Source organism: Phyllobates terribilis, unplaced genomic scaffold (assembly GCF_046119375.1).
Source record: "Phyllobates terribilis strain yellow unplaced genomic scaffold, ASM4611937v1 Scaffold_11__3_contigs__length_659146591, whole genome shotgun sequence".
Lineage (NCBI taxonomy): Eukaryota > Metazoa > Chordata > Amphibia > Anura > Dendrobatidae > Phyllobates > Phyllobates terribilis.
The window spans coordinates 34,616,303-34,630,106 of NW_027362771.1; the positions used below are offsets into that span (position 1 = coordinate 34,616,303).

The following is a 13,804-nucleotide window of genomic DNA, read 5'->3' on the forward strand; positions in this document are numbered from 1 at the left end:
ATGAGGCTAGCAAAAGGTAATTCACTGCTGTCGTTTTTCGAAATAGGGCAGTTTGAAGGCAGTTATGATTATCCCTTTTAACTTTTACATCTAAAAAGTCAATAGAGTTCCTATCAAAGTGGTAGGTAAGATGAATATTGAATGAATTTTGATTCAGAGTTGTCATGAAATTTTTTAAATCAGTCTCAGATCCCTGCCAGATCAAAAATACATCGTCAATGTACCGCGCCCAAAACAGAACGCGGTCCATTGACACGTACCGATCTGACAGAAAGAGGTCCCTCTCCCACAGCCCCAGGAACAGGTTGGCATAAGATGGCGCAAATGATGCCCCCATGGCAGTTCCCTGGAGCTGTAGGTAGAAGGACCCCTTGAACAGAAAGAAATTGTGGGATAACGTGAACTGTAATAATTGAATAACAAAATTTCCAATTTTGGGTGACACAAGAGAGGCACGTAGAAAAAATTGAGTCGCCTGAACACCATCTGTGTGCCAAATATTGGTGTACAGGGACTCTACAAAGCATGTAACCAGCAAGGTATCTGTATCAATGTCGAGACCATCAGATCAATGAGTTGTTATGGAGGAGGGGGAAAAGTGTAATTATAGTCACCGGTAAATATAATTATTTTACATAGCAAAGCAATATAGCTTTAAATGCTATGATTTAAAAAAAAAAAAAAAAAAAAAAAAAACTGGCCTCCTTCCACCCCTTAATAGCCAGCCATCTCACACCTTATTTCCCCATTGTCCAAGACAGCTCAATGAGTTGTTATGGAGGAGGGGGGAAAAGTGTAACTATAGTCACCGGTAGCCACCGGTAAATATAACTAGAATATTTTTTCTCTTATATAAATAAATACTGTAGTACATATCTAGCTCTATTCGCTAAATTCCCTCCATGGGTTTATTTTTATGTCAGTCCTTTTCCTCCATAGATGCTCTTTAACCTGCTCCTATCTGTGTGGATCCACATGGATGGGAGAGGGTTTGTTTAGTTGGTTCTTTCTGCCTTTATCTGTAGGGCAAAGGCATCCCTGCTCTCTGGATCTAGCCCATAAGTATTTTAGGAGTATCTTTTCAGTGTGGCATTGTTATCTTTGCACTCTCAGATGTGATAATAACAACATTTATAGATTGAGGAGTAGCGTATTCTCTTGTTTAAAGGGGTTTTCCCACGAACAAAAGTTCATTTTAATCATTGTCGGGGTCTGACCGTGTACGGCACATACCACATCTCCTGGGCAGGGGAGGAAGCAAATGAATATACAGACATTACAGCAGGGGATCGCAGAGGATTCATTTTGTGAGGTAAAATATTGTTTAAAAACAGGCAGTGAAATATTTTACCTCACAAAAGGAATCCTCTGCTGTAATGTCTGTATTGTCTTTTGCTTCCTCCCCTGCCCAGGAGATGTGGTATGTTCCGTACACGGTCAGACACAGCCAAGATTTAAAATGAACTTTTTTTTTTTTTCGTGGGAAACCCCTTTAAGCACTGCTCTTTTTCCCCGCAGTAAGCATGGCTCACACTCAAGCCTTTATCATGTGGTTTGTGGTTTCTAGATTTTACTTTACTGTGTTATGTGGACAACCTCTCCCTGCTGTTTGTGGACAGATGTGGTTCTCGCTCTCCTCCATTGGTAATAACTCCGCTCAGGTTATATATAACAAGAGGAAGCTGTATAATACATAACAAAAGAGAATGCTATGTGATATGGAACAGTGACCTATATAACAGGGGATGCTATAAGGGACGGACCGCTCAGTGCGCATCGTTTAAACGCGTGGTCCAAAACTACATTTTATTTTCATCCTAAACTATCTATTTCAAGTCATAATCTATTTTTTTTCTAATATACTTTAGTCGTAAAGAAAAATTCCATAAAGACATCTCCGGAGAGGGGTCATCCTCACACTGAACATATGAGATTAATTATAACTGGGAGAAGTGAGAAAGAGAGGACACTTCAACTTCCATTTAAGTAGGGCCTCCTGCTGTGAACAGATAATTACAAGGACAAAAGAGGGCCAAAATAAAAAAAACTTGGACAAAGTTGCGGGCCTACCAGTATACAGTATAATGGGCCCCACATAATCCTCCATACAGTATTATGGGCCCCATATAATCCTCCATACAGTATTATGGGCCCCACATAATCCTCCATACAGTATTATGGGCCCCACATAATCCTCCATACAGTATTATGGGCCCCACATAGTCCTCCATAAAGAATAAAGGCCCGACAGGGGTGGTGGTTCTGGTGTCGCTGGTCAAATAAAACCACCCTGTGGCCCAGATTTGGCCCACGGACCAGAGAATGACACATTTGATCTAACGGCTTGGAGGTTGATCAGCTACTTTTAAATAATATAGGGCTATTGGAGGCTGTAGTTAATACCCTCCTCCATTGCAGAGGTGCGAGCACAAACAAGACCTTTTTTTTTTTTTAAGGCTTGATGCATCAAATACCAGGTGTCCTCTCATTCTCTTACCTTGCAGTTCATTCTGGACTTCCTGCAAAAACAGTTTTGACAAGGGTCTCAAGCCCAATACTGCGAGAATACAGATATCAGCTCTGACAGCAGTACTGGTGGAAAACATTGCCCCAGGAACTACTAATCTAGAGGTTTATGAAAGCGGTATAAAGAATTCGGCCTACTATCACAGGCAGTCCCCAAATGGGATCTGGGCCTTGCCTTGGAACAACTCTTAACACTCCTTTTGAACCTCAGGAATCGTCAGATGAAGTATTTATCCCTCAAGACCTGTTTTTTTTTGTGACTATTACATCTGCAAGAAGAGTGAGATTCAAGCTCTGCCTTTCAGAGAGCCTTTTTATTTCTACAGGTTTAAGACCTTTTAACACTACATTCCTTTACCCCTTCTCTAATATAAACCAGCAAATAGAGCAGCCTGTCTTTTTCCTGGATCCCTCTTCCGATGAAGAAACCAACACTACCTGGATGTTAGCAAGCCTGTAAAGGTGTATGTGGAACACACAAAACAGTACAGGAAGTAGGAACATCTCTTCCTTTCCTTCTCAGAGAAGAACAGGGGTCAGATGGTAGCAAAGGTCTCCTTATCCAGATGGTTGAGGCAGACTACTACTATCCGTTATGGACAAGTGAAGCTTCACAGACTATAAAAGTCCACTCAATTAGGGCTATGTCCACATCATGGGTGGAAAGAAGCAGCATACCAATTGAGAAAATCTGCAGAACTGCTTCTTGAAGCTTGGCCTTGACTTATGAAACATTAAAGGGATTTTCCCACAAACAAAAGTTGATTTTAATCAATAGATCTTGGAATAATAATAATTTCCACATTTGGATGCATTTAAATAAAATGTTCCTGTGCTGAGATAATCTTATAAATGTGCCCCTGCTGTGTACTGTGTAATGGCTGTGTCTGACTGTGTACAGAACATGGTCTGATCATACCACATCTCCTGGGCAGGGGAGGAAGCAAAAGAGTATACAGATAGCGTAGCACAGGATCATAGCTGATTCTTTTTTTGAAGTAAAACATTGTTTAAAGACAGGCACAGGAATGTTTTACCCCACAAGAAGAATCAGCTGTGACCTGTGCTGTACTGTCTATATACTATTTTTCTTCCTCCCCTGCCCAGGAGATGTGGTGTGGTATGATCAGACCATGTCCCTGCACGGTCAGACACAGCCATTACACAGTACACAGCAGGGGCATATTTATAAGATTATCTCAGCACAGGAACATTTAAATTAAACACATCCAATTGTATAACTTATCATTCCAAGATCTATTGATTAAAATCAACTTTTGTTCGTGGGAAAACCCCTTTAAGGCTAGACATCCAAGAGTCTGGAAAGTCAGACTTTGGAAGAGCAGTACCCTCCCAAATCAGGGCTAATTGCCATAACCACATTGGTGCTTCTGCTGTATGACGACAAAAAGTATAATTTTGTACCATAAATTCTCTTTCTTTTAGCCCGAAGCAGCAGCTCAGACTTTCCCCACAATAATTTTTTTTATTTTTTTATGTAAAGTCTCATGAACATGTGTGATAACTACACAGGAAGTGAGTATAGCTAATAGGTATATGTAGGCAAAAGAAAATTAACTCATTGATTAGTCTATCACCTGTCCTTTGTTCCAAGAAGAGAAAACCCCATTGGTGTTGTTGCATCGGACTAAAGGAAAGAATTTACAGTTACTTGTCCAGTAATCATCCATTAGAATGGATCCAGCAGCAATCTGCACAACTTTTCTTGTTAATGGACAGTTTCTTTTAACTGGACAAAAGTTGGTTTATACGGAATCGATTTTGGCATTAAACTGGCCCCAGTGTGTTGTTAGTGATGCAATGTGCATCCCTAACATGTTGTTTTCAAGCAAAACACAGTATTCATTCCAAAAAAGTCACTTTGTATAGTTATATTCTACCTCGTCTTTCAGTCATAGGAGTGGGCTTCCACTGGTTTTAGTCACGGCCTTGTCAGCTTATCCATGCCTTTTGATTGATCTGCAGTACTGTGTGCACACGCGCTGGAGCAGCAGCAGTATCCGAGTGGCGGACACACAGTCAGTGCAGCGGGGAGACCACGTGTACCGCATTCGCGCCACTCACAATTGCAACGTCACAAAGCCAGTGACTCTCAGCGGCTTAGAGAAAACATCGGGACAGTATTGGAGGTCAAAGTGCGTGGGCGTGGATAAGATGAAGAGACCGTGACTGAAATCAACGGAAGCCCACCCCTATGACTGAAAGACACACTGGAGCCGGTTTAACAGCGAAAAACAATGTGACAGGTTCCCTTTAACCCCTTAAGCCCCGGAGCATTTTCCGTTTTTGCATTTTCGTTTTTGCTCCCCTTGTTCCCAGAGCCATAGCGTTTTTATTTTTTGGTCAATATGGCCATCTGAGGGCTTATTTTTTGTGGGACGAGTTGTACTTTTCAACGCCGTTACTAGTTTTACCATATAGTGTACGGGAAAACGGGAAAAAAATTCCAAGTGCGGTAAAATTGCAAAAAAAGTGCAATACCACAGTGTTTTTTATTTCTTTTTTTTTACCACGTTCACTGAATGCTAAAACTGACCTGCCCTTCTTATTCTACAGGTCATTACGAGTTCATAGACACCAAACATGTATAGGTTCTTTTATATTTAAGTGGTGAAAAAAAATTCCAAAATTTGGTAAAAAAATAAATAAAAAAATAGCGCCATTTTCTAAGACCCGTAGCGTCTCCATTTTTCGTGATCTGGGGCTGGTTGATGGCTTATTTTTTGCGCACCGGGCAAACGTTTTTATTGATAACATTTGGGGTAGATCCGATGTTTTGATCGCCCGTTATTGCATTTTATTGCAATTTTGCGGCGACCAAAAAACGTAATTCTGGCGTTTAGAATTTTTTTCTCGTTACGCCGTTTACCGATCGGATTAATTCTTTTTTTATGTTGATAGATCGGGCGATTCTGAACGCGGCGATACCAAATATGTGTATGTGGTTTTTTTTTTATATATATTTTATTTTCAATGGGGTGAAAGGAGGGTGATTTAAACTTTTATATTTTTTTATTTTTTTTTATATTTTTAAAACTTTTTTTTTTTACTTTTTGCATGCTTCAATAGTCTCCATAGGAGACTAGAAGCAGCAACTATCCGATCGCCTCTGCTACATAGAGGTGATGAGCAGGTCCCCTGCATGCAGCAGAAATGGTCCTGTGCTATGAGCGCCGACCACTAGGTGGCGCTCATAGCGACAAGATTATGACAACCACAGGCGTCTGCTGCAGACCCTGGGTTGTCATGCACGCCCATCGGCGACCCGCGATCACGTGACGGGGTCGCCGGTGGGCGGGGCTTATGACGCGCTACCCGGAAGCGCGCGTTAAATGCTGCTGTCGGAGATTGACAGCGGCATTTAACATGTTAACAGCCGCGGGTGGATCGCGATTCCACCCGCGGCTGTTGCGGGCACATGTCTGCTGTAATAATCAGCTGACATGTGCTCCGTTCAGTGAGGGCTCAGCGCAGCAGCCCTCATTGAACCCTGGGCACGCAAATATGCGTACTAATACGTCCCCGGTAAGTAAGGGGTTAAACTGGATCTGTTTTCTTAACATTGAATATGGAAAACGGATCCGTTAATTAGCCTTTCATTTGTTCCATTTGAAACTGATCCAATGAGCAAAAAATGAATCCTTTTCAAATGAAAGAAAAACTGATCGGAAAATGGATCTGTGAAATAGCAAAGACTTCAATGTTTAAAAATCGGATTCAATTGAAATCAGTTTTTTTTTGTTGTTTTTTTTTAGCTGGACAACTATTTTGTTACCAGATTTCTGCAAGATCCATTGCAACTGATGATTACTGGACATGTGAACATAGCCTAAGAAATTACGATTTTTTCCACAGTACTGTACGTCACAAATATACATCCGCTTTAGGATAAAGCATTTTATTTTATAAAAATGTAAAAAAAAAAAAATTGCAATTGCATTTTATGTTAAATTTATGCAATTTACTGTGCATACATTCTACATACATATAACTGTATGTTATAGTGTGGGCAGTTAGTCCCCACCACCACATACAGTTACTTCATGGTGCACAAGGGAATTAAAGTCTCAATTCTTTCATTAAATTTCAGCTCAGGAATATCAGCGTGGTACAGGAAAAACAGATCTTTATACCGGAACCAGAAGGGCTTTAATTAACATATTATTGGTATAGATAGAATAGTCAAATAAAATAAAGACCAAACTCGATTCTACCTGTGTCCAAATGTCATTTAATCTTTCTGAATGAAAGATTTTCACAGTATAAAAAAGTAAATAATAAAAAATTAAAAACAAAAAAGAAAACACAGCAAAGCCAATATACACTTGGCAAACAGAACATTAATAAAATCCAATGTCGAATCCAGAGGACCTGCTTATTCAACAAGGCCAAAGTCCTACAGTTTGTTCGAGCATAGCACCAGCTGTCAGGTAAAAACATGAAAGAACAAAATACAGAGAGGGAAAAAAATACATTATTTGTGTTTCATTCTACTGAAGCCAGATATATTATTTTGGTTGGTAGAAAGATGCATGGGGAATATACATAGCAAAGGATTAGGGACTATTAAAGGGGAGCTCTAGTGAGAGTCAAGTACCTCCCTTACACCCTTTTGAAGGTGTTACACAAGATGCAAAGTGAGGGGGGATGTGTGATACAAGTGCTTGAGAAAGATACATTAGTGTTTATGGGAATATATATACCGCACCGTTGTGGCCTCTGAGAAATCTGTTATTTTTAACTTTAAAACCAGGATAGTTATTAATTCCTAAACAGAGATCTCATCTTGCCTTACATTAGTGGAAGTCAAGTCAAATCCAATTATATGACCTCTGAATCTGACTTAAGGCAGGATGGGGAGAAAAGATCACCCAAATCTGAGGTCCTGCTTGTGAAGTGGAGGCAGGTAAAGTAATCCGTAACAATTCCCAGTACATCGAGGTTTATTATCTGAACGATGTTCTAAAATAGGACATCACATGCTGGTAATGGGCATGTGCAAATTTACATTTATTTACAGAATGGAAATCAAGTCAATGAATTAAAAAAGTAGACATAAAAAAAAGTCTGATTTAAAAACGGAACGGTTGACACTTAACCTCCAATAAGGATCTATAGCTATTTAGAGTTCCTTGGTGGTGTTCTTGGTTTACCAGAAAAATATAATGATTGGAAGTTTAAGAACTTGATTTGAAATCACAATTCTAAATAAATCGGTCAGTCTTTACAAAGGTACACATTATATTATTGCCTAGGATGATCTCTACATGTGAGAATTCTGGTGACTCAGGAGTAAAAGAATGTAGATAAGAAAGTGGTTAGAGACATTTGTGGCAAATAAGATGTGAAAAGGTAGAGAGCTCATTAGTTGCAGCCCAAGAATGAAAAAATAAAATAGACAAAACAATTTCAAACAGTGCCCATAGGAGAAAAAGCATGGGAAATGTTACTTCTCTCATTTTCAATAAGAAAATTGGCGAAGACTGTTACATCATTAAAATCCCTCAAACGTTTATGACAGTGCAAAATAGAGAAGCGGGAACTAGAGGTCAGTTGTATGGGCTAAAAGTTTATTGGCGAGTCAGAGAAGAAGGAAAATGTTGGAAAGTGCAGGCATCACTGTGCCACACTGAAAGTGGTTTTCTTCAGGCTAAAATTGGTCCAATTTACAGCCACTTTCTGGCGCGTTTGTTTGGCAGAATCCAGACAGAACCTGAAAAGGAACAAGAATTCGTGAGGACACAAAAAAAAAAAAAAAAGAGGCACTTTCTTCTGGTCATTCACTATGTCTACGTAATCATATTCTGGCAGAAATGGCTACTGAAATTAAAGGGAACCTGTCACCAGGTTTTCCTCATATATAGTACGGCCACCACCTTCATTTATAGCATTCTAGAACGCAGTATATATGTCCCCAATCCGCTCTGCAAGGCACAAAAAAAAAACCAACCTTTTATTATACTTACAGATGGCGCAATTCAGTCCGATGGGCGTTTCTGGCCTTGAACTGGTGACTCAGGAGAAATGCATCTGCTCAGGAGCGAGATGCAGGACACTGTGTGGATGACGTAGGACACGTCATCTACACAAAGCAGGGAAGAAGGACAGTGATCGCAAGTAGAGAGGAGGCACCGGACGAAGACCAGAGACATCCATTGGACCAGACCATTTTGTAAATATAATAAAAGGTCTTTTTTGTGCCTTGCAGAGCAGATTGGGAATGCATTCACAGCATTCCAGAATGCTGTAACAGAGGACTTATAGTTGCTGACCATCCTTTATATGGGGAAAACCTGGTGACAGGTTCCCATTAATAATAGTACTATTACATCTGTTCCAATAAGCATTTTTGTGGTTTCGTTTTTACCCTTCACTTCTTCCATGAGCCAGAAATTATTATTTTTTTATCCTTGTGCTGTATAAATAATGTGGCAATGTAATTTTCTAAGTTGGTAGGATTAGGGGGATTCCAAAATTGTATAATTATTTTTTTTATTTACAAAGGTGAAAAAATTTATTTTGTCAGCATTTTCCGATACCTAAAGTTTCCATTTCTATGTTGCTGAAGCAGTGTAGGCTTTGTTTTTGTGTGGTGCGCTGTAGTTTTCATTCATACTATTTTGGGGTAGACATGACATTACAATTGCTTCCTATTACATTTTTTTGTCATAGTTGCAGTGACCGAAAAATAGCAATTCTGGCATTTGTAATATTTTTTTTCTTTATATGAAGTTTGCCACATGGGGTAATCGATTTTATACTTTCATAGGTCAGACTTTTATGGACACAGCAATACAAAGTATATTTATTTACTTGAACCTTCAAACTTTAACTTTTTTTATAGTCCCTTAGGTTACTTGAACCTGCGATATTTTGTACCACACCATTTCAGTATGTAGTAAAAATCATGGTCTCCAATTAAGCCCAGCTGCAGGCTAGTCTTCATAGCAGCATAGTGATAGCAGGCCCCTGGCATTTAACATAGACAGCATCAGCCGGGTATGATGCAGGCACCGGAACGGAGCCTGCATTATACACAGGGACCCAACACAGGACATACTATTCAGTCCAATTTTAGGAAGGGGTTAATGCATGTAATCCCCATTAAATGATAAATCTTAATAATCTTTTTGTACAATTTTGCTTTTCCTTTGTTATTCTTCCTGGAAATAAACCGACAACTAGATGTTCTCATAATTGGAGGGTGTCCCTATACACTCAGATACAGTTTTCAGTTTTATTACCATTGACAGTGTCAGAGTGTATAGGGATACCTTGACCAGGGGAACGATAACTGCCAGCCGTCAATGAATTCATACATTTCCAGGAAGAATAAGAGGGCCAGCACAATGCAGAGGTCCAAAATCAGATTATCAGATCATCCAGAAACGGCTGATGACGAAATGTAGGTATTAACACGATTAAGACTTCAACATGTTTCGCAGTTCAGCTATGACGATTTTTTAATTGATTACAAATAAAATAGCATATTTTATAGGAGATACCAGGTTTTTTCCTCTTTTTGTCTCACATTCACACAATTATGTCAGCAATTGCTGACTGATCCACTTGCATACGTGACTGCACGTATATAACTGGACTGATGTGGCTTCTATCAATAGAAGAGAGTTGCGAGAAGAGCAGGAGTCAACTCGAATTATGATGCATGGCATATTGTTATGAGTGGAATATCTGCAGTCACAGAGCGATTGCGGACTTCTCAGTTCAGACTAGACAACCCCACTAAGCTTTTAGTCATACCATTCTGTGTTGCATACATCGTTTTGATATTTTTTTTTAACAACGGAGCCAATTTCCAGTTTTATGTTTCCAATCTTTCCTTCCTTTACTCCCAGAGCCATAACCCTTTTATTTTTCAGTCCACATAGACATATAAAGGCTTGTGTTTTGTTGGACGAGTTGTACTTTTGAATGGCATTATTCATTTTTCCACACACTGTACTGGAAATTGTGAACAAATTCCATGTCAGGTGAAATTGTGAAAAAACCCTGCAATTCTGACATTTGGGGGGGGGGGGGGGATTATTTTTATGGGGTGCATTTTGTGGTAAAAATTACTTGGTAATATGATTCTCCTCATCAATACAATTACAATGATAGCCCAATATGTCAACTTTATGATTTTAGTGGTGAAAAAAAACAATAAAAAAAACAGAAGCTTGCAAAAATAAAAACATTTTTTGGGGTTGTGTCGCCATTTCCAAGATGGCTTATTTTTTGTGGGGTGGACAAGGTTTTTAATTAATAACATTTTGGGATAAGATGTGACTTTTTGATACAGTGTTTACCAATAAGGTTAATGGTTTTTATATTTTGATAGATCGGACTTTTCTTAACACTGCGGTACCATGTGTATTTTTTTTATAAAAGATTTAATACAGTAATACCTTGACTTACGAGTTTAATTCATTCTGTGACCGAGCTGTTAACACAATTTGCTCGTATATCAAATTAAATTTCCCCATTAAGATGAATTGAAATGCTATTAATCCATTCCAGCACCCCAAAAACCACACCATTTTTTTGTTAGATGTTTTTAAATAAGGAAAATTAACTTTATTTAAACAAATAATTGACAGTATTGTTAGCGGAGGGTCCTGGCTGTAATACACAGTCATCACCTGCCGGGTATGGACGGGCTCGCTGCGTGAGCCCGCTCCATACACCCACTTCCCACTTGCGCCGTACATGTTCGGTGGATGTTGTGAAGGGGTTAAAGGGGAAAATGCAGTTCTCACCTTTTTGATTTTTCTTCTACTTTGATGTTTACAGTTTGGGTTAATTTTATACTTTGATGAATCAGACCTACAAATGCAGTGATAGCAAATTTTTTTTTTAAATAAACCCAAACATTTATATAGCTTTCATAGTTGGGCCTCAGTCCTGCTTGACCCTTATTCACATAGAGGTCATTTTTGACACATGGTAAGGCTTTAATACTAGAGGTTAGAACCATCCCGATTGGGTACACTCGTAACTCCCCCTTCATGTAAAATAATCTCTGGAGGCAGAGTTATCTTCCAGGCAGTGTCTCCTCCCCAGAGCCTGGAAGAGCTCATTTACATAAAGTGATAAAAGAGGATTTATCAACCACAAGGCATCTGATATGAGGCATACAGATAGGACTTTTTCAGCAATCTATAACCTGTATGCCCATATTAGTTTAAAGAGAATCTGTCACCACATTTGACCTAACAGCTCCCGACAGCCAGTGTGTGGGAAGGGGCAGCACAGCAGAGCTAACCGTGCTATGGGAGGAAGAGAGCTGATAGAAAGGTTTGTAATGTGACACAAACTCATCTGGGCTGCCCCTTCCCCCACATTGACCCTAACTGGAAGGTGTTACATCTGTGCTCCAATTTCCCAGGACTTTCTAATCATGCATGATGTTAGGCCATGAGAATAGAGCTGCATTATTACATCTCACACCCGGAGAAACGTAAGCTATGATGGTGTGGGGCGCGTGGGAGGGGGTTCTTTTTGTGCTGTGATGCTGCCTGCTTATGATTGGGCAACTCACACTGGGGGAAGTACACGCCCCCAGAGAAGAAATATATCCGAGAATGTTGGTCAAGTCCAAGTGGGTTTTGAATTATTTGGCACCTAATGAGTTGATTGCCAATATCTCACAATAGAGATGAAATGTAAATAAAAATGTTTTATTCTGCTCTGAAACCACTATTACATTGCGTGTCCAGTTCAACAGAAAAAAATTGGTCTCCTTTAAGAATATCTTTAAAGATAGTGCTTATAGGGACAAAGCAAAGTTTTTTGAGGCAAAATAAAGTGCCCAAACAGCTCTGTTTATTTTCTTCACTATATTATATATATATATATAAATATAATAAAAAAAAAAAAAAAAGTTGAAAAAAAATGTAATTCATAGTGGTTTGTTTACAAGCAAATAAAAAGTGTGTGTGTTTAGCCTAAAAGGGTTGTCCCAATACCTATTTGAACTTTTATGGATTTCATAGGAGAGGATGGAATAAACCGGACCCATTTCCAGTAGCCAGCGTGAAAAGGCACTGGACAAAGCATAGTCTGCTTCTTGAGTGACCATGCTCTCTGCCAGTGCGGCTTCAACTCCCTTTATGTTAATAATAGGATTTCTAATTCTTTGACATACATAACGATCCTCACCTTTTAAAATACTCTACTTCCCTGTCAATTTCATCCATTTCCATGCCATCTAAATCTTTTGGAAGAAACACATCGTCTACAAGAAAAAACAATAATTAACAGTTAATTCACATTGAGTTTTCCACTGAATTTTGCTTGTCTTTTCATGCATTATAGAACATCCTGACACTAAAGAACTAGCGGGAAGAATACAGCCAACATATCAAAGAAATATCAAATTGAAAAATGAAAACTATGCATATCATCCACTTTCCATGGCTAGGCCACAGATGAAGTCTAAGCTGTCCTGGACCACATAGCAGCTAACATGATACTGCCGCGGACAGTCGGAGTATTTCCTCCATGTTTGCCAACTGGCTCATCCCGGCATTACTTGCTAGCCAAGTTGTCAAGGACAAACTATTCTTCAGTTACGGCCTAGACGACAAGCATTAATTACGCATAAAGAAGCACTCCAACAGTTTTTTTGCACATACAATAATTATCATAAATATCCTCTCAGTTTAATTGATTTCATCCCACCTTAGCTAAAATCTATACACCCCCACCTTTATTATAAAGTCATATGATCCCTTGTCTGACAACCAGTCTAGTACATGCAGTAATGTGTAGACCGGAAGTCAGTCTGCTGTTCTGTGAACTCCAGAATGACATCATGCTCCTCCCGTCACAAAGCTGTGCCCTCCTTGTCCCCGTGTCCATCAAAGCAGCAACTTTCCTGCTCAAAGGAACCAATTATAGAGCAGCTTTCATTTTTGAAGAGCAGTACACACTCAAAGCTGCTTTATGATTGGTTGCAGACAAAAAAAGGTTTTATTTTCGATTAACCCCCTACCAACCTAAAGTAGTACATTTTTGTCATATATAGATAAGGAATATATGAAGCTTGCTCAGAAGCAGAGCCTACTTCATACCAGGCAGATGCTGACTGTATTACAAAGCCAGCATCTGCGTGTAACTGTAGCAGAAGGAGCTTGCTCCGATCCCTGCAGTTTTACTATTCTATTTAAATGTTGCTGTCAATCTCAGACAGCAGCATTTAAATTATGTCTTTACTCCTATCGGCAACCCCCTGCAATGTGATCACAAAAAAAAC

At 39.3% G+C, this 13,804-nt stretch overlaps 1 protein-coding gene across 2 annotated transcripts in view; it reads right to left on the minus strand.

Annotated features, from left to right (window-relative positions):
- Positions 1 to 6,573: 6,573 nt before the first annotated feature.
- Positions 6,574 to 13,804, minus strand: part of FAM193B (family with sequence similarity 193 member B) — a 75,751-nt gene continuing 68,520 nt past the window's right edge. For both annotated transcript variants that reach the window (XM_073651181.1, XM_073651180.1), the window contains 2 exons: positions 12,709 to 12,784; positions 6,574 to 8,260 (listed from right to left, as the gene is read on the minus strand). In XM_073651181.1, coding sequence (XP_073507282.1) covers positions 8,164 to 8,260; positions 12,709 to 12,784 — 173 coding nt within the window. In that variant the 3' untranslated portion in view covers positions 6,574 to 8,163. The remainder of the gene's footprint in view (positions 8,261 to 12,708; positions 12,785 to 13,804) is intronic.